At 42.2% G+C, this 23,352-nt stretch overlaps 2 protein-coding genes across 2 annotated transcripts in view; one reads left to right on the plus strand and one right to left on the minus strand.

Annotated features, from left to right (window-relative positions):
* Positions 1 to 1,867: 1,867 nt before the first annotated feature.
* lta4h (leukotriene A4 hydrolase) lies at positions 1,868 to 4,561 on the plus strand. Its single transcript, XM_022755828.1, has 12 exons — positions 1,868 to 2,010; positions 2,153 to 2,176; positions 2,286 to 2,356; positions 2,562 to 2,673; positions 2,750 to 2,894; positions 2,981 to 3,084; positions 3,308 to 3,378; positions 3,466 to 3,520; positions 3,602 to 3,697; positions 3,800 to 3,882; positions 3,966 to 4,070; positions 4,232 to 4,561. The coding sequence occupies exons 1-12, from the start codon at positions 1,879 to 1,881 to the stop codon at positions 4,368 to 4,370; spliced, it is 1,137 nt and encodes a 378-aa protein (XP_022611549.1). The 5' UTR covers positions 1,868 to 1,878; the 3' UTR covers positions 4,371 to 4,561.
* Positions 4,562 to 5,983: 1,422 nt separating this feature from the next.
* Positions 5,984 to 23,352, minus strand: part of LOC111229482 (protein-methionine sulfoxide oxidase mical3a-like) — a 22,797-nt gene continuing 5,428 nt past the window's right edge. Inside the window, exons 13-32 of the mRNA XM_022755815.1 lie at positions 22,191 to 22,300; positions 22,061 to 22,123; positions 21,678 to 21,854; positions 21,254 to 21,328; positions 20,276 to 20,362; positions 16,551 to 16,634; positions 15,568 to 15,730; positions 13,838 to 13,941; positions 13,217 to 13,289; positions 12,902 to 13,067; positions 12,079 to 12,296; positions 11,907 to 11,975; positions 10,172 to 10,840; positions 10,006 to 10,094; positions 8,515 to 8,760; positions 8,045 to 8,138; positions 7,888 to 7,938; positions 7,358 to 7,457; positions 7,163 to 7,236; positions 5,984 to 6,630 (exon numbers count right to left, since the gene is read on the minus strand). Of these exons, the coding sequence (XP_022611536.1) occupies positions 6,446 to 6,630; positions 7,163 to 7,236; positions 7,358 to 7,457; positions 7,888 to 7,938; positions 8,045 to 8,138; positions 8,515 to 8,760; positions 10,006 to 10,094; positions 10,172 to 10,840; positions 11,907 to 11,975; positions 12,079 to 12,296; positions 12,902 to 13,067; positions 13,217 to 13,289; positions 13,838 to 13,941; positions 15,568 to 15,730; positions 16,551 to 16,634; positions 20,276 to 20,362; positions 21,254 to 21,328; positions 21,678 to 21,854; positions 22,061 to 22,123; positions 22,191 to 22,300 (2,897 nt within the window). The 3' untranslated portion in view covers positions 5,984 to 6,445. The remainder of the gene's footprint in view (positions 6,631 to 7,162; positions 7,237 to 7,357; positions 7,458 to 7,887; positions 7,939 to 8,044; positions 8,139 to 8,514; positions 8,761 to 10,005; positions 10,095 to 10,171; positions 10,841 to 11,906; positions 11,976 to 12,078; positions 12,297 to 12,901; positions 13,068 to 13,216; positions 13,290 to 13,837; positions 13,942 to 15,567; positions 15,731 to 16,550; positions 16,635 to 20,275; positions 20,363 to 21,253; positions 21,329 to 21,677; positions 21,855 to 22,060; positions 22,124 to 22,190; positions 22,301 to 23,352) is intronic.

Genomic DNA, 23,352 nt, shown 5'->3' on the forward strand with positions numbered 1-23,352 from the left:
TACTATACTATGACGTTTTTGTAACTTTTTATGCCTTACTATACTATGACGTTTTTATGACTTTTTATGCCTTAACATAATATGGCGTTTTTTGACTTTTTATACCTTACTATTCTATATCTTTTTTATGCATTACCATAATATGGCATTTTTATGACCTTTTATGCTTCACTTTACTATGTCGTTTTTATGTCTTTTATGACTTATTATACTATGTCGTTCTTATGCCTTTTATGCCTTACTATACTATGTGGTTTTTATGACTTTTTATGCCCTACTATACTATGATGTTTTTTTGACTTATTATGCCTTACTTTCCTATGACTTGTTTATGACTTTTATTGTCTTACTATACTATGTGGTTTTTATGACTATGACATTTTTATGACTTTTTATGCCTTACTATACTATGACTTTTTATGCCTTAATATACTATGATGTTTTTATGACTAACTATACTATGACTTTTTTATCACTTTTTATGCTTTACTACACTATGAATTCTTTATGACTTTTTATGCCTTACTATACTCTGAATTTTTTGTGACTTTTTTGCCCTACCATACTATGATGTTCTATGTCATTTGTATGTCTTTTATGTCTTATTATAATGTGTCGTTTGTATGTCTTTTATGTCTTATTATACTATGTCGTTCTTATGCTTTATATGTTGTACTATATTATGTCGTTTTTATGCTTTACTGTACTATGACTTTTTTATGACTTTAATGACTTATTATCCTACCTCGTTCTTTTGCTTTTTATGCCTTACTATAGTATGTCGTTTTTATGCCTTGTATGACTTATCATACTATTTTGTTCTTTTGCCATTCATGCCTAACTATACTATGTCTCTTTTATGCCTTTTATGACTTACTATACTATGTTGTTTTTTTGACTTTTTATGCTTTACTACACTATGTCGTTTCTATGACTTTTTATGCTCTACCATACTATGTCATTTTTACGACTTTTCATGTCTTACTTTCCTATGACTTTTTTATGACTTTTTATGCTTTACTATACTCTGAATTTTTTATGACTTTTTATGTCTTACTTTCCTATGACTTTTTTATGACTTTTATTGTCTTACTATACTATGTGGTTATGACTATGACATTTTTATGACTTTTTATGCTTTACTATACTATGACTTTTTTGACTTTTTATGCCTTACTATGCTATGATTTTTTTGACTTTTTATGCCATACTATACTATGATGTTTTCATGACTTTTTATGCCTTACTTTCCTATGACTTTTTATGCTGTACTATACTATGACTTTTTTTATGACTTTTATTGTCTTACTATACTATGTGGTTTTTATGACTGACATTTTTATGACTTTTTATGCTTTACTACACTGTCATTTTTATGACTTTTTATGCCCTACCATACTATGTAAGTTTTATGAATTTTTATGCCTTACTATCCTACGACGTTTTATTCCTTATTGTACAATGTAGTTTTTATGAATTTTTATGTCTTACTAACCTGTGACGTTTTTATGCCTTACTATACTATGACTTTTTTATGACTTTTTACGCCTTACTGCACTGACATTTTTACAATGTTTTTCTATGACGTTTTTTAAGTAGATTAAATTTTTAACTTGCCAACTGGCATTGAACTGTGTGTTATAAATATTAAAGTCTAGTCATTTCCTGTAGTATTAGAGTCTGAGTCCTCTCAGTGATTTTTTTGCAAAGGAGCTTTGTCTGGACACTCTACCATGAAGCAGGTTGTCTTTCTGGAAGTTTCTCCACCTCCACACAGGATCTCTGGACCTCAGTCAAAGCGGCCATCAGGTTGTTGGTCACCTCTCTTACCAAGGCCTGGACTGAAGTTCAAGTGTCTGTGTCTTTCAGACGGAGACCATGTTGAAGAGCGCTGAGGATCTGGCTGGACCATACGTCTGGGGACAGTATGACATCCTGGTTCTTCCTCCATCTTTCCCCTATGGAGGCATGGAGAACCCCTGTCTGACCTTCGCCACGCCGACACTGCTGGTATACATTCACATATCAACACATCAGCATCATAACTGTGAAATTCATAAGATTATTGGTGAAGTGCTCACATCACCTGAGCTGTGTAACAGACTCATGTGACCTCTGATCATCGGTTTACTGAGTGTTTGTCTCTTTACAGGCAGGAGATAAATCTCTGTCTAATGTGAGTAAAACTTGACACTGTTCTAATGTTGAGCTTCATGTGTATATATCTACATACAGTATGTACTGTATGTATATGTGTTGTGTTCATGATGTGCTCATCCCGTCAGGTGATCGCCCATGAGATCTCCCACAGCTGGACTGGTAATCTGGTGACCAACAAGACCTGGGAACACTTCTGGTAAACACATACTCACACAGTATGATCAATCAAGTCAATTTTTGTTTGCAGTTTAGTCGGCAACATCAAAAACAGAACATTAAATACACAGTGTTTCTTTTTCTCCACCACGTTACCAGTTGGACAGGTGGGGACGTCTTCACTCATTCCTTCACTTTTCAGTTTACTGTTGAGACTCTGCAGCTGCTCGTTGTTGTGTCCACAGGTTGAACGAGGGTCACACCGTCTACCTGGAGAGGATGATTGGCAGGTGTATGGAGAGTGAACAGTTCAGACAGTTTAAAGCCATGGGGGGCTGGAAGGACCTACAGGACTCGGTGAGAACCTGAACCCTGTTGCCTACTAAGTGATCTGAGTTTGTCCAGTTTTTTACCTGTCCGTGTCGTCTCTCAGGTGAACACCTTCGGGGCCAACAACCCTTTGACGAACCTTATCCCCAGTCTGCAGGACGTCGACCCCGACGACGCCTTCTCCTCTGTCCCCTATGAGAAAGGCTTTGCTCTGCTGTATCACCTGGAGGAGCTGATGGGAGGCCCAGGTGACACCTGCACACACTTGTTTACATCAGACTACCTCATGACTGTATTTAGATTGTTTACTCACCTGTTGATGTGTGTCCCTCAGAAGTGTTTATGGGGTTTGTCAAGTCCTACATCCAGATGTTCGCCTACAGCAGTGTCACTTCAGAGGAGTGGAAGAACTACCTGTTCACCTACTTCAAAGACAAGGTGAGACACATCTGGATGCTTGAGGGGTGGGGGGTCAGCTGCTGAAATGAGACGTTTGAGGACTAAAAGAAAGGTCTGAGGTTTTGATTCCAGTGGAGGAAGTTGAATCAAAATGTGTAAGGTCTAGACTGTGGACTTGAGTGTTCTCAGAGAACCCAAAGGTGTTTGAGGTTTGTTCAGTTCTCCAGGTTCTTTGAGTAATGGTCCCTGTTGTGTCTCTGAGGTGGATGTCCTGAACAAGGTGGACTGGAACGCCTGGATGTTCACTCCAGGGATGCCTCCTGTCAAACCTCAGTAAGTAGATCCTTTAAGACCTCCATCAGGTCTACAAGTCCTTCTACCTGATCAGTTTGTTGATGTAGTTTCATCGTTGGATTTCAGGTATGACACCACGCTGGCAGACGCCTGCATCGCTCTGAGCCAGAGATGGATCAAGGTAAGACCTGGACCTGATGTGGACCTGTTCTTATTGTCTTTATGTACAGTTACAAAACTTCTATCCCATGTCCCCCTTCAGGCCAAAGACCAGGATCTGAGCAGCTTTAAAGAGTGTGATGTGAAGGCTCTGTCATCCCACCAGCTAATCGAGTTCCTGTCCCTCCTGCTTCAGGAGGTAAACCACTTAAGCGCACCACAGTCCACTTCACTTAAAGTCCACTTCAGCTCACCACAGTCCACTAAATTTAAGGTCCACTTCACCTGTCTGTGTCCTCAGGATCCTCTTCCTCTGACTCATGTGAAGAAGATGCAGGATGTTTATGGTTTCAACACCTGTATGAACTCAGAGATCCACTTCAGGTGAGAGTCTTGGATCAGGTCCTCAGTAGATTTACTTTGATTTTAAACCCTCCTCCTCCTGATTGGCTGTTTTCTCCCTGCAGGTGGCTGAGGTTGTGTGTTCGGTCCAAGTGGGAAGAAGCTGTTCCCATGGCACTGAAGATGGCGACTGAACAGGGACGGATGAAGTTCACAAGACCACTGTTCAGGTACGAACTCAGATCCACCTGCGATTCGTTTTCCTTCAGTCGGAATTTAGTTTCTATTTAATAAATGTAGTTTAATGAATCTAGTTTCTACTTGTATAATGAATATAATAATGAAATGATGAGTTGTGGCTTGTTTAACTGACCCAGTCTCTTATTTTCAGAGAGGTCTTTAACTTTGAAAAGTACCGTGAGGAAGCGGTGCGAGTTTTCCTGGCTCACCGGGCAGCAATGCACCCGGTCACCTCCGGACTGGTCGCCAAAGACCTGAAAGTGGACGCCAGCCAAACCACCAGTCTGTAAAACAGTCAGAAACCAGTATTAATACACCGGACAACAGTATCAGCAGCCAATCAAAGCTCTTATTCTTCACTCTCACCTGTCAGCTGTTTCCTCTCAGACTGTTTGTGATGATTTTTAGTTTCTCTGGATGAACATGTTTCATGTCAGAAGAAATTTTATTTTATAAAGAAATAAAATCTGCCTGAAGTGACTCTGTGTCTTCTGCTTCTCTGCTTTATAAAGACGTTTCCATCAACTAGTGACCAGGTGTTTTCTTTAGGGCGACCTCCACAGTAAACTTCAAATTAATCAGAAAACAGAACTAAATTCAGTGTAAAGCAGATTCATGTTTGTGCTGAGAACGTTCTCAGTGATCAATATGAAAATCCAGATAAACTAAAAGAAAAGATGAATATGTCTGAGTCAAATCATCTGGAAAATCTGAGGCTTGTGTTTGTGGAGTGATGAACATCCTCGTGTGATCATCAACAGCCTCTCTGTGGGTTCATTGTGTTACCAGTTTCTCCATCATGTGTTCACATGAAGCAACAGGAAGAATTGCAGCACAGAACATGTTAAAGAGGAAGAAGAACAGAGAACCTGAAGGACTGAGGACAAAAGTTCAGACCAGAGGGATCAAAGTTAAAGTCTTTATTAGACCATTAGAGTTAGTCACATTAATAACCACCTGCTCATCACATAACATCAACATGTTCATAGGAAGAGGATTAATAAACAGTTATTGATCAATGGCAAGTGGAGATGAGATAAGGCAGACAGGTGATCAACAGCTGATGGTGTTGGCACAATAATCAATACAACTACTTTAATACAGCTCAGAATTTACTGCTGAACATTTAGTTCTAAAGCTCAAACTGTCGCCATCACTACAGTGGTGGACCTAAAACCTGATCACCACTCAGTTTACTAGTTCAAGTTACTCAGTTGACCAGTTCCAGTTACTCTGTTAATAGTTCCAGTTACTCTGTTAATAGTTCAAGTTTCTCAGTTAACCAGTTCAAGTTACTCCGTTAACCAGTTCGAGTCACTAAGTTAACCAGTTCAAGTTATTCTGTTAATAGTTCATTACTCAGTTAACTAGTTCAAGTTACTCAGTTAACCAGTTCAAGTTACTAAGTTAACCAGTTCAAGTTAATCAGTTGACCAGTTCCAGTTACTAAGTTAACCAGTTCAAGTTACTCTGTTAATACTTCAAGTTACTCAGTTAACCAGTTCAAGTTACTCCGTTAACCAGTTCAAGTCACTAAGTTAACCAGTTCAAGTTACTCCGTTAACCAGTTCGTTAATCAGTTAACCAGTTCAAGTTACTCAGTTAACCAGTTCAAGTTACTAAGTTAACCAGTTCAAGTCACTAAGTTAACCAGTTCAAGTTACTCTGTTAATAGTTCGTTAATCAGTTAACTAGTTCAAGTTACTCAGTTAACCAGTTCAAGTTACTAAGTTAACCAGTTCAAGTCACTAAGTTAACCAGTTCAAGTTACTCTGTTAATAGTTCGTTAATCAGTTAACTAGTTCAAGTTACTCAGTTAACCAGTTCAAGTCACTAAGTTAACCAGTTCTAGTTACTCAGTTAACCAGTTCAAGTTACGGGGGGGGGGGGGGGGGAGAGAATTTCTGAATGGAATTAAATCTGGACACTTAGTGGTCTACCTGGACTCTAAGTGGGGGATTTGATTGGAATATGATGGACTGAGGGTCAACGTGGTCTCTGAAGTGGTCTGTCCTCTAGAACCAGTTGAGACGTGTCTGAAACTGTTATCTCTGCTCTGGGACACTGAGGACATTATCTATGTGGTACCGTAGAGTTCAGTTCAACTGTAATCTGGAATCAGAATCTCACAGGAGCTGATGGGACAAACACGTCTCTGGCTGTCTTCAGGTCTGTTTCTGTTCTGACGCTTTTGAAAATGGTTTCATACTTGTCTGTTCTGGGTTTGGTCTCTATGAGTCCACTTCAGTTTTGGACCAAATTTCTCAAAAAGTCAAAGAACAGCGGTTAGCATAGTGTTGGTGTCCAGACTGGCTCAAGTCCAGCAGAGTACCTGCAGATTAGTTCAGACCAGTTCAGACCAGTTTCAGCTCCAGCTGAGTCCCAGTCCCCGCGTCATCATGACTTCCTCCAGGTCCTGGTCTTCCTGCCGTTCCTGCAGTCTCTGTTCCTCCAGCAGAGACACCAGAGAGTCTCTTTGCTCCACCACCTCCAACATCTCCTCCAGGATCAAACGCTCCTCCACCAACTGCCAGTCCTCCTTCAGGTGGTCTGCATGACCACAACACCATACAACACAACACCACTATGTTTTATGTCTGTATCAAACCATTAGACAGAAATATCTGACTCTTCACTGATGACTACACATTTATTTCTCTAGCAAATTCTGAATTAGATACATTTAAATTTTTATATAATTTAAATTTAACAGATTTTCTATGAATGTTATTGACTCTAATTCCATGAATCTTCATATTTACAGTCAAAAACAAATCTCTCAGGTTTCAGTTTGACTTCTTTGCAGTTTGGTTAATGCAGTTTGGTTAATGGGTCACTGTTAATGTTTTTCGAGTCTTTGCTCTTAGCTCACATTAACCTGCCACTCATTCAACTGATACTTAATTATTTAAGCAAAAGTACCAACACCACAATATAGAAAGACTGCCCAACCCTAATCCTCTGCTGATACAGGATCATGTGTTTCAGATTTGTATGAGATTCATGATAGAGTTTAAAGGTTTGAATCAGAGGCTGAGAGGAACTCCTGCTTGATTTAATCAGTCATGTTAATGAGTCTTACCCTCCACTGCCATCCTCTCTCTGAGCTCCTGCTGCAGTCGACTCTGTCTGTCCTCCAACTCCAGCTCTCGAGCGCTGAAACACAGCACACAGGTCAAAATCTGAACCCTGATCTAGGGTCAAGTCCTGATGACCACATCCCTGCTGAACCAGTTTCTCCTGGGTTTAAACTGTGGGTCAAAGGTCAGATACTCACAATATCATGAGTTCAGATTCATATCGAACCAGAGAGTTCTTCTGCTGAACCAGCTGGAACCACTGCTGCATCAGAGCCGGATTATCCAGTCTACCCAGTCCTACAGAGACAGTATTGTATATTGTAGTATGATAATGATGAAACTAAAAAAACTAAAAAACGTGGTATATTGGAACTGTATGTATACAGTATAATCTCAACTGTTTCAATATAGCATAAAATATAGTATACTGCAGGATACTAAGTATAGTTTATATTGTATATTGTTTTATGGTATAACTGTATACTACAGTATTTTATAGTATAGTGTAATATAGTGGACAAAAGTATATGGTACAGAATAGTAAGCCTACCCATGGTATGGCAGTGTGTGGTATAGTATAGAACAGTAAAGATAGAAAAAGGTATATACTATAATAATATACTATTGTAAACTACAGGAAACTGCAGGAAACCACAGTAAAGTGCAGTATACTCGAGTAACCTACAGTACAGTGAGTTTAATAAGAAGAATCAGAAAGTGAACAAACCTCCCAAGTGAAGGTCGAGGTCTTGACTGTCGTTAGATTCGCCCCAGTAATCTGACACAAACACAGGTGAGTTAAGGTGATCATTCAGTCTGTGTGTGTATGTGTTTATATACAGTCTGTGTGTCTATATCAGTGTGTATATATACAGTATCTGTACCAGCTTCTCCTCTGAGAGCTTTCTCCACCATCACTCCTCTCTCCTCCAGCTGCCTCTGTTTCTCCTCCACCTGCTGCAGCTGTCTCTGGATCATCTGAAACACATTCACAGACTCTTACCTGAGAGAACACCTGAGAGAACATCTGAGAGAACCCCTGAGAGATAACCTGAGAGATAACCTGAGAGATAACCTGAGAGAACATCTGAAAGAACATCTGAGAGAACCCCTGAGAGAACACCTGAGAGAACACCTGAGAGAACACCTGAGAGATAACCTGAGAGATAACCTGAGAGATAACCTGAGAGAACATCTGAGAGAACCCCTGAGAGATAATCTGAGAGATAACCTGAGAGAACACCCGAGGTTCAGTTTATTTAGTCTGAGCCCTGACAACTGTGGTTCCAACCCCCGGGACTTCGAGCTGGACCTCCATGTGTCCATGACTGTCTCTGTCCTCAGGTAAACTCACCTGAGCCTTGTGGAGTCTCTTTAGCTGTTCCTGTTTGGCCTGTCTTCGAGCAACTCTCTGAACTCGTCGGGTGATTTTCGTATCCAGGTCTTCGTCCTCGTCCTGTCGTCCTCTTTGGAACATGGTCTCCTTCACACTCAGACTGGATGGCTCTTTGGGCTGGACCAGGACCCCCACAACCTCTGTGGGACAAGAGGACTGTCCATCAGAGTCCTGGAGGGGAACTCTGTCCTTCACAGAGCGTCTCTGGAATGATACAAACAACATTGTTTTATGACATTACAGTCGACCAGAGTGTTAGAGGACTTTAGATGATTAGACTGAAACTACAACCCTGCTGAGACCCTCAGTACTGTCTGTACCTTGATGGCGTACGATCGTTTAAAAGCCAGAGCATGAGGAACATACGCAGGCTGAGACACAAGAAGAAATATGATTGTCAAAATCAATCATTAACACACAAGTTGAATAAATACTGAATTAAAATACTAAGATCGCTAAGGTTTTTAAGTCCGCAGCGGCAAGGGCAGGTCCAAGTCAAGTCTCAAGTCAGTTGACAAAGGTCTAAGTCCAGTTTTAAGATGGCAAAGACAAGTTTAAGAGTTTAAGAGAATAGACCAGCCAAGTCAGCGGTGACAAGTACAAGACAGTTGACAGTTTAAATCAAATCCCAGGTGAATCCTGATCAGTCCAGGACTCAAGTCAATCAGGAAAAAGTCAAGATTAATCTTTAGTTAATCAAACTCCAAATGAAGTGTTAAATCAGTCAAGACAAATTCAAATGAAGTGTTAAATCAGTCAAGACGAGACTCGAATCGAGACTCAAGTCTTACATCAGTGGAGACAAGTCCCAGTCGACAAGTCTAAGGTAGAATTAGCAAGCCAAGTCAGATGAGTCTGTTGAAAAAAGGCAGAGTTGTGTCTCAGGGTAGCTGAGATAAGTCAGGGTTTCAAGTCTTTAGTCTCACCTCTGCAGCTAAGGTTTGTGGGTAAAATCTCTTCTATGATCACGGCAGAGGGCTTCATTCAGTCTCTAGTTTGCTAGTCATAGAACTTAGACCACCATCACAACACAACACTATAAACCTGTCTATCACAGCTGATACCTCCTGGTTCTCCTCCTCCTCCTCCTTTATTGTGAATCTCTGAATTTCAGACGTGATGTCAAACAGCTCCAAACGCAGCTACAAACACCAGACAGGACAGGTCACCTCCAGATATCTACAGTTATCCAGGTAATAGTCTGATCCCTTAACTCAGCACAGAGGTGCAGCCTCTGATACTGTTGATAACTAAGACTTATCGACCAGAGGTAGAGAGAACTGAAGGTGTTCAGAAACTTTACATATTCAACCCTGGGCCACTATTAACCTTAACCCCTACTCTGATTGGTTGGTTAGTGGTCATGATCTCATTGGTTGGTGTGTGGTGCAGTGTTGTGTCAGTGAAGTTGTTGACGATGTTGAAAGCTGTCATGTGTTTGAGTCTTACATTGTTTCTGGGTGTCAGTGAACATCTCTGCAGCAGAGTGGACGAGTCCAGTTCAGACTCTTCTGTCAGACTCAGACCTCCTCTCACATCTGGAGACAGGAAGTACTGTTATTACATCATTACAGTGACCTCACTCTGTCTGAATGGGTGTTTATTACATCATCACCTTTAGCTCTCTTCTGATTGGCTGTTTCTCTCTCTGGAGGTAAAGTCCTGCCTCTCTTCTTCTCCCTCTTGTTTCCAGAGAACATCGCCCTCCACAGAGCTCTGGCCCCGCCTCCTTCCACCTCCACCTGTCCGGGAGGCAGAGTCTCCCTGAGACCCTTTAGCTGGAGGAGAAGAGCCCCGCCCCCGCCCTGCAGAGGGGGAAGGAGGAGGCGAGGGGGGAGGCTGTGAGCTCCTTTATGTCTCTTCCTCCTCCTCATCCACTCTGACTCCGCCACTTCCTCATCTGTGCCAGCCCCTCTCTCCTGCAACAGTAGGGGCTTCTTCGGGGGCAGCTCAGGACTGATGTCATCGAACGAGCCCCGCCCTCCAGCAACAGGTTGTCGGGGGACATGTCTCTGAGCAACTGTTTCCGTGACGACAGCAGGTGTGAGGTGTGTGGGCGGAGCTGTGTCTCTGCCCTCATAGTGGGTGGAGTCAGGTGTGGTGATGAAGGAGGCAGTGGAGGGTGTGGTGCAGGGGGGCGGAGTCACAGATGAAGGTGTGGAGGAAGTGATACATGATGACAGGCTGGAGGTGGAGTCCGGCTCCACAGGTGTGACAGAGCGTGTGATGTCACTTCCTTCAGCTGGGGAGGGATTCTGAGAGACGCCAGGAGTGAGGTCCTCCTCTGGGAAAGGGAGGGGTAAGGGGGGAGGGGTGGGGAGAAAAAGAAAACAAAGAGTTAGTTTGGGATGTTAGAGGAAGAAGAACTAATATAATGTAGAACTGACTCTTTAATCAAACTGAATTTAAAACAATGTTCAAAAAACAAAAAAGAACAAACACTTTTTAATCACTGTTTACTTTAAATCAGTTTTCAATAATCAATAATTGTGACAACAGAATTATATAAATCATATACAAATAAAGTCATCATTATTTATATTTGCATGTTTCCATTTAAGATTTACTGTATAAATAATAATAATAATGATATAGAATTTTAAATCTGTTATTCTTTATTCATGTCATTAAATCTCATATAGAACCACATTTGTGTTAATGAAGCAGGATTCATAGTAAAAACTTTTACCATCTGTGTCACTTTAATCATCAGTAAACAGAAATAAAGTCGTATTCACCAAACGCTGCTGAAAATAATGATATAATATAATAATAATAATATTTATTTATATAGCTCTTTTCAAAACACAGTTACAAAGTGATAATAGATAAAGTTGAGGACGAACATAAAACAATTAATGATAAAAAACAAGTTTAAAAGTGAAATAATCTGAAATGTCCCTGCACATACTGATCGTTGGGGGCTGTTTTTGGGGGACTGGCATGGAAATGAAGGTGGAGGTAGACTGGGTGCAATTGAGGGATCTGTTTACTGGAAGATTACTTGTGGATAGTGAATTTTACATGGGACAGTGAATAGACATGCAGCAGTGTTGTGGTTGTCCCCTGGACAGACTGATTAACATATCAAGCATGGACTAATTTTACCTGTCATGGACTGTTTGTGTATTCATTTTATTTTATTTTATTGTTTTTACTTTTATCTGTTACTGTCACAAAGAGATTGTGTATCTTATTTTTGCTTTATTCTCTGTTGGTCTTCAGTTTGATGCTGTAAAAAATTCAAAACTCAATAAAAGTTGAATCATAAAAAAAAAATAAAAAAAGTGAAATAATCTTAATGTTGTTAAATGGTCACATGAGCGAGTTTAGCTTGTTTTGGTTTCTACCTGTCTCCTCCTCTATCAGGAGCCACAGGCCTGACCGACGCTCCATCTCCCAGGGGCTGTACTCCCCCTCTACCAGCAGGGGGAGACACATGACACAACACATTACAACACACATACACAACATAAAAACACATCACAAACAAAACAACAAAGGATTCACACTGAGACTCACCGTCACTGGTCTCCACCTCACTGCCTCCCGCCTCCTCATCCTCCTCTACTTCCCCCTCCTCCTCCTCCTCCTCCTCTTCTTCTTCCCCCTCCTCTTCCTGGGTGTTTCTCAGGTGGAGCTGCAGAGTTTCCTTCCATGAAGTTCTGGCCTCCTCTGAAGTCACTCGATGTCGACCTCCTCCTCTGTTCTCCTCCTCCTCCTCCATCTCAGACTCTGAACTTAAAATAGAAAAACAAGGTCACACAGAGGAGGGGGAGGAGGAGGGGTGTGTATGGAAGACCAGTACTGCGAGGAAAATTAATCAATGAAAAGTTAGTAAAACACTGTGTGTCCAAATTATGGAACATCAAAGCTTTAATTAAAAATAGTGATGATAAAACATGTCAAACTTTTGATTAAGTAAATTATAAATTTGACATAAAATCAAATGTCACAATACTGACATAAAAAAGTCATTTATGTGATTTAAGAAGTCACAACTTAGACTTATTTTACATTAAAATTCATAACTGTAAATTTAAAAATAACATGAACCTACTGGCCCGAACATTTGATTTACAAAGTCGCACTCATAATTTCAATGTAAAAATACAGTGAAGCCATGAAGCTTTGACTTATATTTTACACCCCTGACATAAATGTGGAATAATGAACAATTTCAATTAAAACGTTTCTATTTAAAATTTCATTAAAATTCATAACTGGCGTTAAGAGTTTTAATTTTAACTTAAGTTGGTTTGAGTTCAACATTTGTTTTTTTAATTCTACCAGTTCATGTGTTTTTGTCACTAATGACCTTGCATACAGCTCGGTCTTCTCTAACCTGGACCTGCGGTTGTGTTTCTGCTCCACGCCCAGGTTGAACCAGTTCAGGGTCTCCTCAGAGACCTCCTTGGGTTCCTCCTCAAGCTCCTCCTCCGCCTTGGTGGAGCTCCGTCGGTAGTTTTCCAGCTCCACCCTCTCAGGCATCGCCGCCATCACAGAAACCGCTGCAAACACCCCAACACAGCCGCACACACACACAGACACACACAGAAACACACACACACTAAAGCCCACATTGATTCCAGTTTAAGGAGCATGCTCAGTGTGAACAGGTAAGAAGACTGAAAGCACGATGCAGGTGAAGAGAGCTCACCTGACGGGCGGCGGTGGTCAGCTGAGATCAGAGAGTCAGTGGAGGAGAGGGAGGGAGCTGAAGCCAGAGACACCTGCAGGGAAAAAAAACATACGCAGTGAGTGTAGTGATCATACATCAGGTGATTTGTCTGTCAACAACAACACAAGAGACACCTGCAGGAAAACAACAAGTTACACCCCAATGACCACCTGTCAATCACCCAGAGACTCTACACCAGGACCAGGGCCAGAATCCTCTGATACCACCAACACTTTTATTACTCATCAACTCACCTGTCACCAGTCAGGTAACACAGCACTTCAGCTGCTTTCACAGACCAACACTTATGTTACAGCTGCTGACACATACACACTAACTGACACTTCAACTACTCAGTTTCTGACATTTCAACATGTTGAACTGATGTATTCACACTTAAACTGTTTTCAGTCACAAACCTGTGAAAATCTGTGAAATCTCAGTCACTTCATCTCCTCAAATGACAGTTTAACTGCTTTCATTTATTACTTTCAAAAACGGACAGTTCTTCTGTTTTCAGTAACCAACTTGTTAACAGTATAAATACTTTCACTGATTAACACTTTAAAGTTTCCTTCATAAAACCTTCCGGTTTCTTACTATAGACGTTCGGTGTGAAGCAGCTCTGTCAGACGGCGCCGGTCTCTTCCTCACGGTTGCGGCGTTCAGACGACAGTCGAAGTGCTGAAGGCAGTAAAACCTCCCTGAGACACAACAGAAGGAAAACACATCAGGGCAGGTGTTCAGACAGATGTTCACAGCAGCTCAGATTATCTCCACCACCAGATGTTGGATCACTGACTTGAACCTCATGTGGTTTTTATACCAACATTCAAATCATGTTCTGCCTCAGACTTTAAACTCTGGTCATGTGACCTCTCCGCTCTGATTGGCTGCTGAGATTTTTATCCAAACAAACAGGAGATCTCGTTTGTCCTGAAGCTCAAACACACAATACACACTCTGTGATATAAAAATACACCAACACACACACCAGCAGCAACACACATAAAGCCACAGTCTGAGATAGACGACCACAGAAGGTTGGTCGAGGCTCCAGGCTCTAACGCACTGTAGCACACACACTGACAGGAACACACACACTCAGAGGTCACATGACACCATCATGTGGTTGTAATCAGACGACCCTGGGCAGCAGCAGTGATGAGTGTGAAATCAGCCTGATGGACTGACAGGAGCCTCCTCTATACCTGCTGACCTCTCACCTGGCTGCAGTGATGCACAGGTATACTCCAGTACATGGTGACATCACTGCTGGGTGTGGTTAGAGAATACAGTATAAGTATTAAAGTATCAGTTATAAGCATACAGAATGTATTTATTACTATTGTACTGACACTGTTCAGCAGAACACACTCAGAGCTGGTACAGAGGATCTTCTCTTTAAACGGGGGGTGGGGGTGGGGGTGGGGGGAGGGTGGCGGCGTGGAATCGTTCCATCACAGTCCAAGATCCAACATTGTGTCCTGTTCAGGACTTTATCAGGTTTTCTACAGACACCAGTGCAGAGGTTTCCTCGGCCTCCTGCAGAGTCTGTTGGTGACTAAGCCACTGGGTGAGGACAGCCGTCACTGCAGTGTCCCATCCTTCCATATATTATATCAGCTCGAATCAACTGAGCTTGTTGAATCAGGAGAATTGAAGGCTGATACTGGAGCTCTGTCAGAGTGCACACTGCACCACTGGACAACTTCACCTTTACCACTGCTGTCCCATCAGGCCGATGCACTATGAAATAATAAACCTGCCTTCATGTATGTAATCAAGTTGTTAAGGGTGAACAGCACCAGAATTAAGAATCTGTCAGTGTTTATTACACATGGAAAATAGAGAGCAATCTGAGATCCATTTCACATGGTGATGTACATAAAGAACAGTTATTCTCCCTGCGGTATGTTTGCAGCTCGGCAGCAGAGCAGAGGCCGCAGTCATGAGTCCACAGTGTTCAGTTATTAACCAGCCTGACAAAGAGCTGAATGTATCTACATGTCAGTGCATGAAACCCCACAGGGTTCGTTTTAAACTTTGACAGGGAAACATATAGGGGGGGCGAAATAAACAATGACAGATTTAAAGGAGTGACTCTATATGTCTTCACTTTCCATCCGATCTAACATTTTTCTATGTGAAGCTGCTTCATTTGAATAACTTACATTATCATAATAAATTAAATATTAAGCAGCACAACCTGAACTCCATTTTTCTCTAAGTGAACTATGTGACTGGATAAAGGAGGAGAGAATGACTTCCTGTGATTTGGGTGAACTGAGCCTTTAACTGAGTTATCATGATAAAGAGATGAAACTGACCGCTGTGTTGGTCGTAGGCATATGCAGCGAGTCTGAGTGTGCTGCTGCAGTAATCACACTGGAAACAGCTGCGATGGAAGAACAATCCCTCTGCACTGACACGCTCCATCACATAAACTCTCTTCTTACACAGGAAACACACGTCACTGCAGCTCACTGCAAACTGTAGAGAAGAAATTCACGTGTTAATCTGGGGATGATGTGATGTCACCATCAGGTTTTATGAAACTGTCTGATGGAATTAATTCCATGTTAGTTGTTATCCTGGTAAATGTACCTGTTATAATCTGACAGGTAAGAGTATGACGTCACACAGTACTGATAACATTAGACTTCTGATCAATGAAATATATAGATCTTTTATATAATACAAGAAGTTTTGTATTATTTAATGTGTTTACTTTTACATTTGATACCTGAAGTACATTTCACTTTACTGTCACCTCTTTTACTAATGCTGGACTTTTACTTGTAATGAAGTATTCTTACTGTGTGGTGCTGATACTTTTACTGAAGTCAAGGCTTTGAATTCTGACCAGTATAAATATAATATAAATATGGATCAGATCAATCACTAACTGTAAACAGGCAGAATGACTTTTCCATTTCCAAACACAGTGCATCAAAACAACAAGACATTTTGAACTCAAGGTCCACTTACTGAATTGTTCAGGAGCTTTTGACCCTATTAAACACTCTTTACTCAGTTGTCATGAAAGTGTTTAGCACTTCGTCTTCTTCGACCATTATTTAAAAATCAAGTTTGATTCAGTTTGATTGAATCAGTTAAATTCAGATCGAAGTCAACCAGCTCCCTTCTTGTGGTTCTGAACTCATTATACAAAAGCTCCAGAACTCCAGGTAAGTGGACTTTACCGAACCAGGACTCTCATCCTGGACAAGCGGGTTTTTAGCTGAAGTGACTGAGAGACAGAAGTTTAATGTGAACGAACCTGAAGAAGGTGAATGAATAAGAATCTTACCGAACTCACTTCCTCCTGTGTCTGACTTCGATTGGCTATCTGCTCAGCCAATGAGCTCACTCCAACAGTGTACATCTGAATACACTTTGATCAGACACCAGACATGAGGGAGAGAACAGACACAACAGACACACATCAGAAAACTAACAGAACAGAACCAAGTCCCGCTCAGATTCTGTGGATGACCCGACCCACCAACCGGCACACTGAGAGGAATGGTTCATCAATTCAAAACTCAGCAAAATGTGAACTCATTGTTTCCATGGATACTAACTCTTGACCGTGTAACCGGGGTCCAAGTATTTTTCTGAGCAGTCTTTAATTCACACTGATTATTTCTGCAGGTGATGAGCAGCTGCTTTTCTTAAGCTCAGGACAAACCTGAAGACCGACTGAAAGATTCAGGGACAAACCAACGTGTCTCTGGTGTTTTGGTCTCTGACTGAGTACATTCACCAGAGGACACCCTGAACCACTGAAGCTCTGGAGGTGGACACAAATGACCCACAAATCCACAGACAGCGCTGATTGTCACATGATATTGCACCAAAGGCTGTCGGCAGCAGCAGCAACTTGGATGGTGAGATTCTGGATGGACTGTAGAGTCCACGGAGAGACCTGGACCTGAGTGAAGTCTTTAACACAAATCTAACTTCAGGTAAAGATGTTTATCTACCTGTACGTCTCTGTTGGCAACACACAGGTGACATCATCACAGCAACTGAAGAGTCTTTACATATCACACACTACAGGATTTTATCTGAAGACGGAACAGTCCAACTGACCTAGATCTGAACAGACCTGGTCTAACTTGGTCCCGTCAGTCGTAACGCCAGGTCTGGGTCCCTGTGGTAAAGTTTTAATTTCACTCGAGTATTAATGATACTCACGTCGCAATTAGGTGGTTGGACTCTGTAAATCTGTAGAAAGTCCCTATGAGGCCTCAGGCAGACCACATGAACATGTGGATCTGTAACCCATCTGCTCCTACTGGGAACGGGTCTGTTGAGTGTAGGGAAGCCCCGGAAGTGAGAGGGTTTCAGTCAGACTGAACGTATCATGTTATAATGTTTATCTCTAGTCTGTACCAACACTGAAATAAATTCCTCTTGTGTCTGATCATTCTCTGTCTATGAAACTGATTCAGACTCAGATTGTTCAAAACTAAATCACTGTTCTCCAGGAGAAATCTACCTGTCGACATCAGGTTTCTCTAACCCCCTTCCCTGACTACAGAAATCAGGTTTCTGGTTCACATGGGGACTGGAGCCTGGTTCCTAAAGTGCAGATACAAGCTGAGTTTGAAAATGACGGTGGCCCTGAGGGCTCAACGCACTACAACTTAAGAAAACACATGCAAACAGACAAAACACAAACAACTTCAGAAAACATTTTCATCAGTTTGAGGATACTCAAAACACAACAGAAGTGTTTCCAGGGGACACAAAAAAGTGGCGCACTTGTTGTTCGATGCCTCCTGAATTTTGACGTTATAAAGACAACTATTAGCAGTGTTAACGTCAATATCACATGATTCAGATATTATTGCAAAAATGTGCTGTTAGCTGTTAGTTTAGCCTTCAGGTCCGTCACTTGTTGGTGTCCCCTGGAAACACTTCTGTTGTGTTGTGAGTATTAGCAGCTCATGTGGTGTCAAAGTGAAGAAGAAGTTTTCTGAAGTTGTTGGAGTCTGGACTGGAAAGTGGGTCAGGACACACACACACACACACACACACACACACACACACACACACACACAGACAGACAAAAGACAGACCCCTGAGGCCTGTACTACGAAGCAGGATCTGAGGTCATCAGGTAACTTCAGGTGTAACTCTGGGTTTTCAGTTCTACGATGGTGGTTCCCTTGTTATCGGGGTAAATCACCATGGTAACTGATGCTGAACTCCTGACCTGCTCCAGCGCAACTTTAGAGGATCAGATCAGAACCTGTCAACAGCCAAACTACTGACCAATCAGATCACTGGAAAAACTGAGTCATCATTCCTACACGATCCTGACAGGGACAAAAGAGTTCACAATAAAGTGATCAATAATAACGATCAGTAGATAGAACATATAGATCAGTGGAATAGTTTTCCTGTTTGAGTCTTTCCATGTGTCTCTCTGGTTTTAAACCAAAGCTTCTGCAGAATTCACAGTTTATCACTAAATAAAATCTAATCACTGTCAGATCTTCATTTGACCTGAACACAGATTCTTTAATGGAGGATTCCTGCCAGTGATGAAGCTCTCCTCTTCCTCTCCTCTTTTCTCTCTCTCCTCCTCTTCCTCTCCTCTTCCTCTCCTCCTCTTCCTCTCCTCTCCTCTTACTCTCCTCTTCATCACTGAGCTCAGAACAACATGAGGAGACTCTGTGACACGACTGGAGAGAAACCTGAACCTCTGATGTCTTTGATTAGAACAATTAGTCTCACTGTTAATTATTTCATCATTAGAATGAACATTTCAACTACTCCTCTCCTCCTCTTCCTCTACTCCTCTTCCTCTCCTCTTCCTCTACTCCTCTTCCTCTCCTCCTCCTCTTCCTCTCCTCTTTTCTTCTCCTCCTCTTCCTCTTCTCCTCTTCTTCTCCCTCCTCTTCCTCTCCTCTTTTCTTCTCCTCCTCTTCCTCTCCTCTTTTCTTCCTCTCCTCTCCTCCTCTCCCTCTCCTCTTCCTCTCCTCTTCCTCTCCCTCTCCTGTCTTCTTCCTCTCCTCCTCTTCCTCTCCTCCACTCCCTCTCTTCTTCTCCTCTTCCTCTCCTGTCTTCTTCCTCTCCTCTCCTCTTCATGTTCATAACAGTTTGTTCTTCAACAACATGATGATAATTCATGCTCTTATTTACATTATATCTTTAGTCTGACTTTAACAGAAATTATATTTAGATCGTTTAAATATATGATTGTTTCCATGTCACCTTGTTGAATGTCATTGTTGGACGTTGCTATAACTGAACTTCTCTGCAGGTGTCAGCGTGTCTTCTCATATCATACTAAGAATTTCATTCATGGTTCAGACAATGCTGCTTATAATTAACAAATGCGCCTGTTTCACGTGAAGGTGCTCGTACCTGGACAGGTAAATCCAGGGTTAACTGAGCCAGGTGATAACCTGCTTCGTAGTGCAGGTGATCAGGTCAATGTTAGGTTCAGTCAAGCCAGATAACTAAACTGTGTTGATCTTGCATCGTAATACAGGCCTCTGGTTCACACTGATCCAGCTACAGGATGCTACAGGTTGTCCACATCTCATTGGTTTAACCCACATTTCTTACACGTGATGACAAATAAACATCAACCTGAACTGAAGGTTCATCGTCATGACAACAGAGCACAGTGTACTCACTGTGTCAGGTGTGAAAGCAGCAGTTTACTGAAGACTGGAGCAGGTCCAGCTGCTCAGTCAGCACATGAATCCCCTTCAGTAGTTTGTGTGAGAGCTGCAGGCTGATCTGAGGTCAGTTCTCCTCTCAATAGAAACCATTCATGTGACTGAGTGAAGACAGTTTGTTGTTGATCTGCAGTTCATCACATGAACCAACATGCCCTCAGAGCTTTCACTACAACACTGAACACTCAGCTGCTGATACCAGGAAATACCAGGGAGCCTGAGGAGAGAGCGGCCGTTGATCTCAGGTCAGACTGAACCTGAGAACCACAACACGTCAGATCCAGGATCTGACAACACACAGCACCGTCACCCACAGTGCACTGCAGCATGGTACCTGCTCATCCTTGGTGTCAACACTCTGAGACTTGAGCTTCTCTTTGAACCGAAAACTCATCTGTTCCTGTTGAAGAGTTCGTTTCTTCTGAGGCAGAGAGGGACAGAGAGGGACAGAGAGGGACAGAGAGGGACAGAGAGGGACAGAGAGGGTCACTGAGGTGGAGCACTGAATCTGGATTCAGGGATTCAGGGACTCAGGGGTCAGGATCCAGACCACGGCTTTAGAGACACTGTAATGTTATCTGATGTGTGTCGGCTGCTCTCAAGTTTCAGGTTTGATCAAATTAAACTCAGATTTTTAACAAACCGTGTTGTGTCTGTTACCCAGCATGCAGCATGTTTAACAGTCAGATGCAGCTGAAACAAGTTCCTCACTGTTTGAATTAAATTACAGACCCTCACTCTTTGATTTGATCAGATCAATATATTATTTTCTTCATGGGAAACAAGTTGTTGTTGTTGTTGTTGTTGTTGTTGTTGTTGTTGTTGTTGTTGTTGTTGTTGTTGTTGTTGTTGTTGTTGTTGTTGTTGTTGTTGTTGTTGTTGTTGTTGTTGTTGTTGTTGTTGTTGTTGTTGTTGTTGTTGTTGTTGTTGTTGTTGTTGTTGTTGTTGTTGTTGTTGTTGTTGTTGTTGTTGTTGTTGTTGTTGTCTAAAGGTCGTCAGGGATCCAGCACTGTTTGAGTCCTGTAGGGGACTAAAACCCTGAGGGTTCATCTGTCTCTACTGAACTCGACTGGTCTCTGGACTCTACTGGTCCCTACTGAACTCTACTGGTCTCTGGACTCTACTGGTCTCTACTGAACTCTACTGGTCTCTACTGAACTCGACTGGTCTCTGGACTCTACTGGTCCCTACTGAACTCGACTGGTCTCTGGACTCTACTGGTCTCTACTGAACTCTACTGGTCTCTACTGAACTCGACTGGTCTCTGGACTCTACTGGTCTCTACTGAACTCTACTGTCTATGAGTTTTTACCGGTTTCCATGATGGTGGCTGGGCAGCAGCGTCTGCAGACTCTGAGGGGGTTGCAGGGCTGGACAACACCTCCCCCTGCTGGCCAACACCAGAAGTGACACATAAACTGTTGTTGTTGTTGTTGTTGTTGTTGTTGTTGTTGTTGTTGTTGTTGTTGTTGTTGTTGTTGTTGAGTCCTAGTATTTAATACAGTCCGACACACGTCTGACTTCATCAAACAGTGTAATACTGAGACATGTTTGAATGTGTCGGGGCGGGGCTCAGTGTCACACCTGGACGACAGGGTTCACTCTGCACTCTCACGTGTTGTTTGAACAAATGTTAAATATTGTTCAATCTGACGTCTGTCTCTGTTAGATCAGGAAGTTCGATATAATTGATCAGAAATCAGAAACCTCTCCGTCTGACGTCAGACTGAACTCACCTGTCGACGTAAAGCCGCAACAGCAGAAGAAGAAGAAGAACTCCTGCAGGTAGACGAGCTCTCGTCCAGCTTCGCCTGCAGCTGATTGGCCATCAGACGAACTCTGGATCCACTGGACCCGCCTACAAACACCTCGTCACACATCTGGCTCTCGACGTCACCATTCAGGTCACATGACTTGAAAACAGAACCATCCAGGTGTGTTGGTTCTGATATGTTTTCATTTTTTCATTTATATCAGTCAAATCATTTTCTAATCTGATTTGATTTAATCTGATCTAATCTAATCTGCATCTTTTCTTCTTTTACTCTTTCTCCATCATTGAACTATTTTCTTTAACAAACAAAATTATGTTTATTTTCAGCTTGTTAGAAAGACTGACCTCCTGCTGCTCTTGACCAGGCCGACTGGTCTTCCTCCTTTTACCTGCAGCATCGATCTGCTCCTAAAGATACAGAGGTAAACAGCTGAGTATGACACATTAATAACACTCTATATCTACTGTAGATAACTGTAGCTACGTTTGGTTTCTTTCTCCTGGACGGACTGTGTCCCAGTCTGCTGAGGAGGGAGGCCGGAGTGATGAGAGCTGATCTCAGGTCAGAGCTGTGACACAACGAGCCTGAGACACACAGAGACAAATAGAGACAAACAGAGACACACAGAGACACACAGAGACAAATAGAGACAAACAGAGACACACAGAGACACACAGAGAGACAGAGACAGAGACAGACAGAGAGACAGAGACGGAGACAGACACAGAGACAGAGACAGAGACAGACAGAGACAAACAGAGACAAACAGAGACACACAGAGACACACAGAGACAGACAGAGAGACAGAGACAGAGACACACAGAGACAGACAGAGAGACAGAGACGGAGACAGACACAGAGACAGAGACAGACAGAGACAAACAGAGACAAACAGAGACACACAGAGACACGCAGAGACAGAGACAGACAGAGACAAAAAGAGACAGACAGAGACAGACAGAGACACACAGAGACAGACAGAGAGACAGAGACAGACAGAGAGACAGAGACAGACACACACACAGACAAACAGAGACACAGACACACAGACAGACAGAGACAAACAGAGAGACAGAGACATCTGTCTCTGTCTCTGTCTGTCTCCGTCTCTTGTCTCTCTGTCTGTCTCTGTCTCTGTCTCTCTGTGTGTGTCTCTGTTTGTCTCTATTTGTCTCTGGTGTGTCTCTGTGTGTCTCTGTTTGTCTCTATTTGTCTCTGTGGGTCAGGCTCGTTGTGTCACAGCTCTGAACTGACGAGATCAGCTCTCATCACTCCGGCCTCCACTCCTCAGCAGACTGGGACACAGTCCGTCCAGGAGAAAGAACCAAACGTAGCTACAGTTATCTACAGTAGATATAGAGTGTTATTAATGTGTAGTCATACTCAGCTGTTTACCTCTGTATCTTTAGGAGCGACAGATCGATGCTGCAGGTAAAAGGAGGAAGACCGAGTCGGCCTGGTCAAGAGCAGGCAGGAGGTCAGTCTTTTCTAACAAGCTGAAAATAACATAATTTTGTTTGTTAAAGAAATAGTTCAATTGATGGAGAAAGAGTAAAAAGAAGAAAAGATGCAGATTAGATTAGATCAGATTAATCAAATCAGATTAGAAAATGATTGACTGATATATAATGAAAAA

Source organism: Seriola dumerili, unplaced genomic scaffold (assembly GCF_002260705.1).
Source record: "Seriola dumerili isolate Sdu_G_001 unplaced genomic scaffold, Sdu_1.0 BDQW01000236.1, whole genome shotgun sequence".
In the NCBI taxonomy this organism is placed as follows: Eukaryota; Metazoa; Chordata; class Actinopteri; order Carangiformes; family Carangidae; genus Seriola; species Seriola dumerili.

Coding starts and splice junctions, on each gene's coding strand:
- lta4h (XM_022755828.1), top strand. CDS start 1,879: ATGTTGAAGAGCGCTGAGGATCTGGCTGGACCATACGTCTGGGGACAG. Junction 2,674..2,749: donor GGAAGGACCTACAGGACTCG/GTGAGAACCTGA, acceptor GTCGTCTCTCAG/GTGAACACCTTCGGGGCCAA. Junction 3,521..3,601: donor TGAGCCAGAGATGGATCAAG/GTAAGACCTGGA, acceptor GTCCCCCTTCAG/GCCAAAGACCAGGATCTGAG.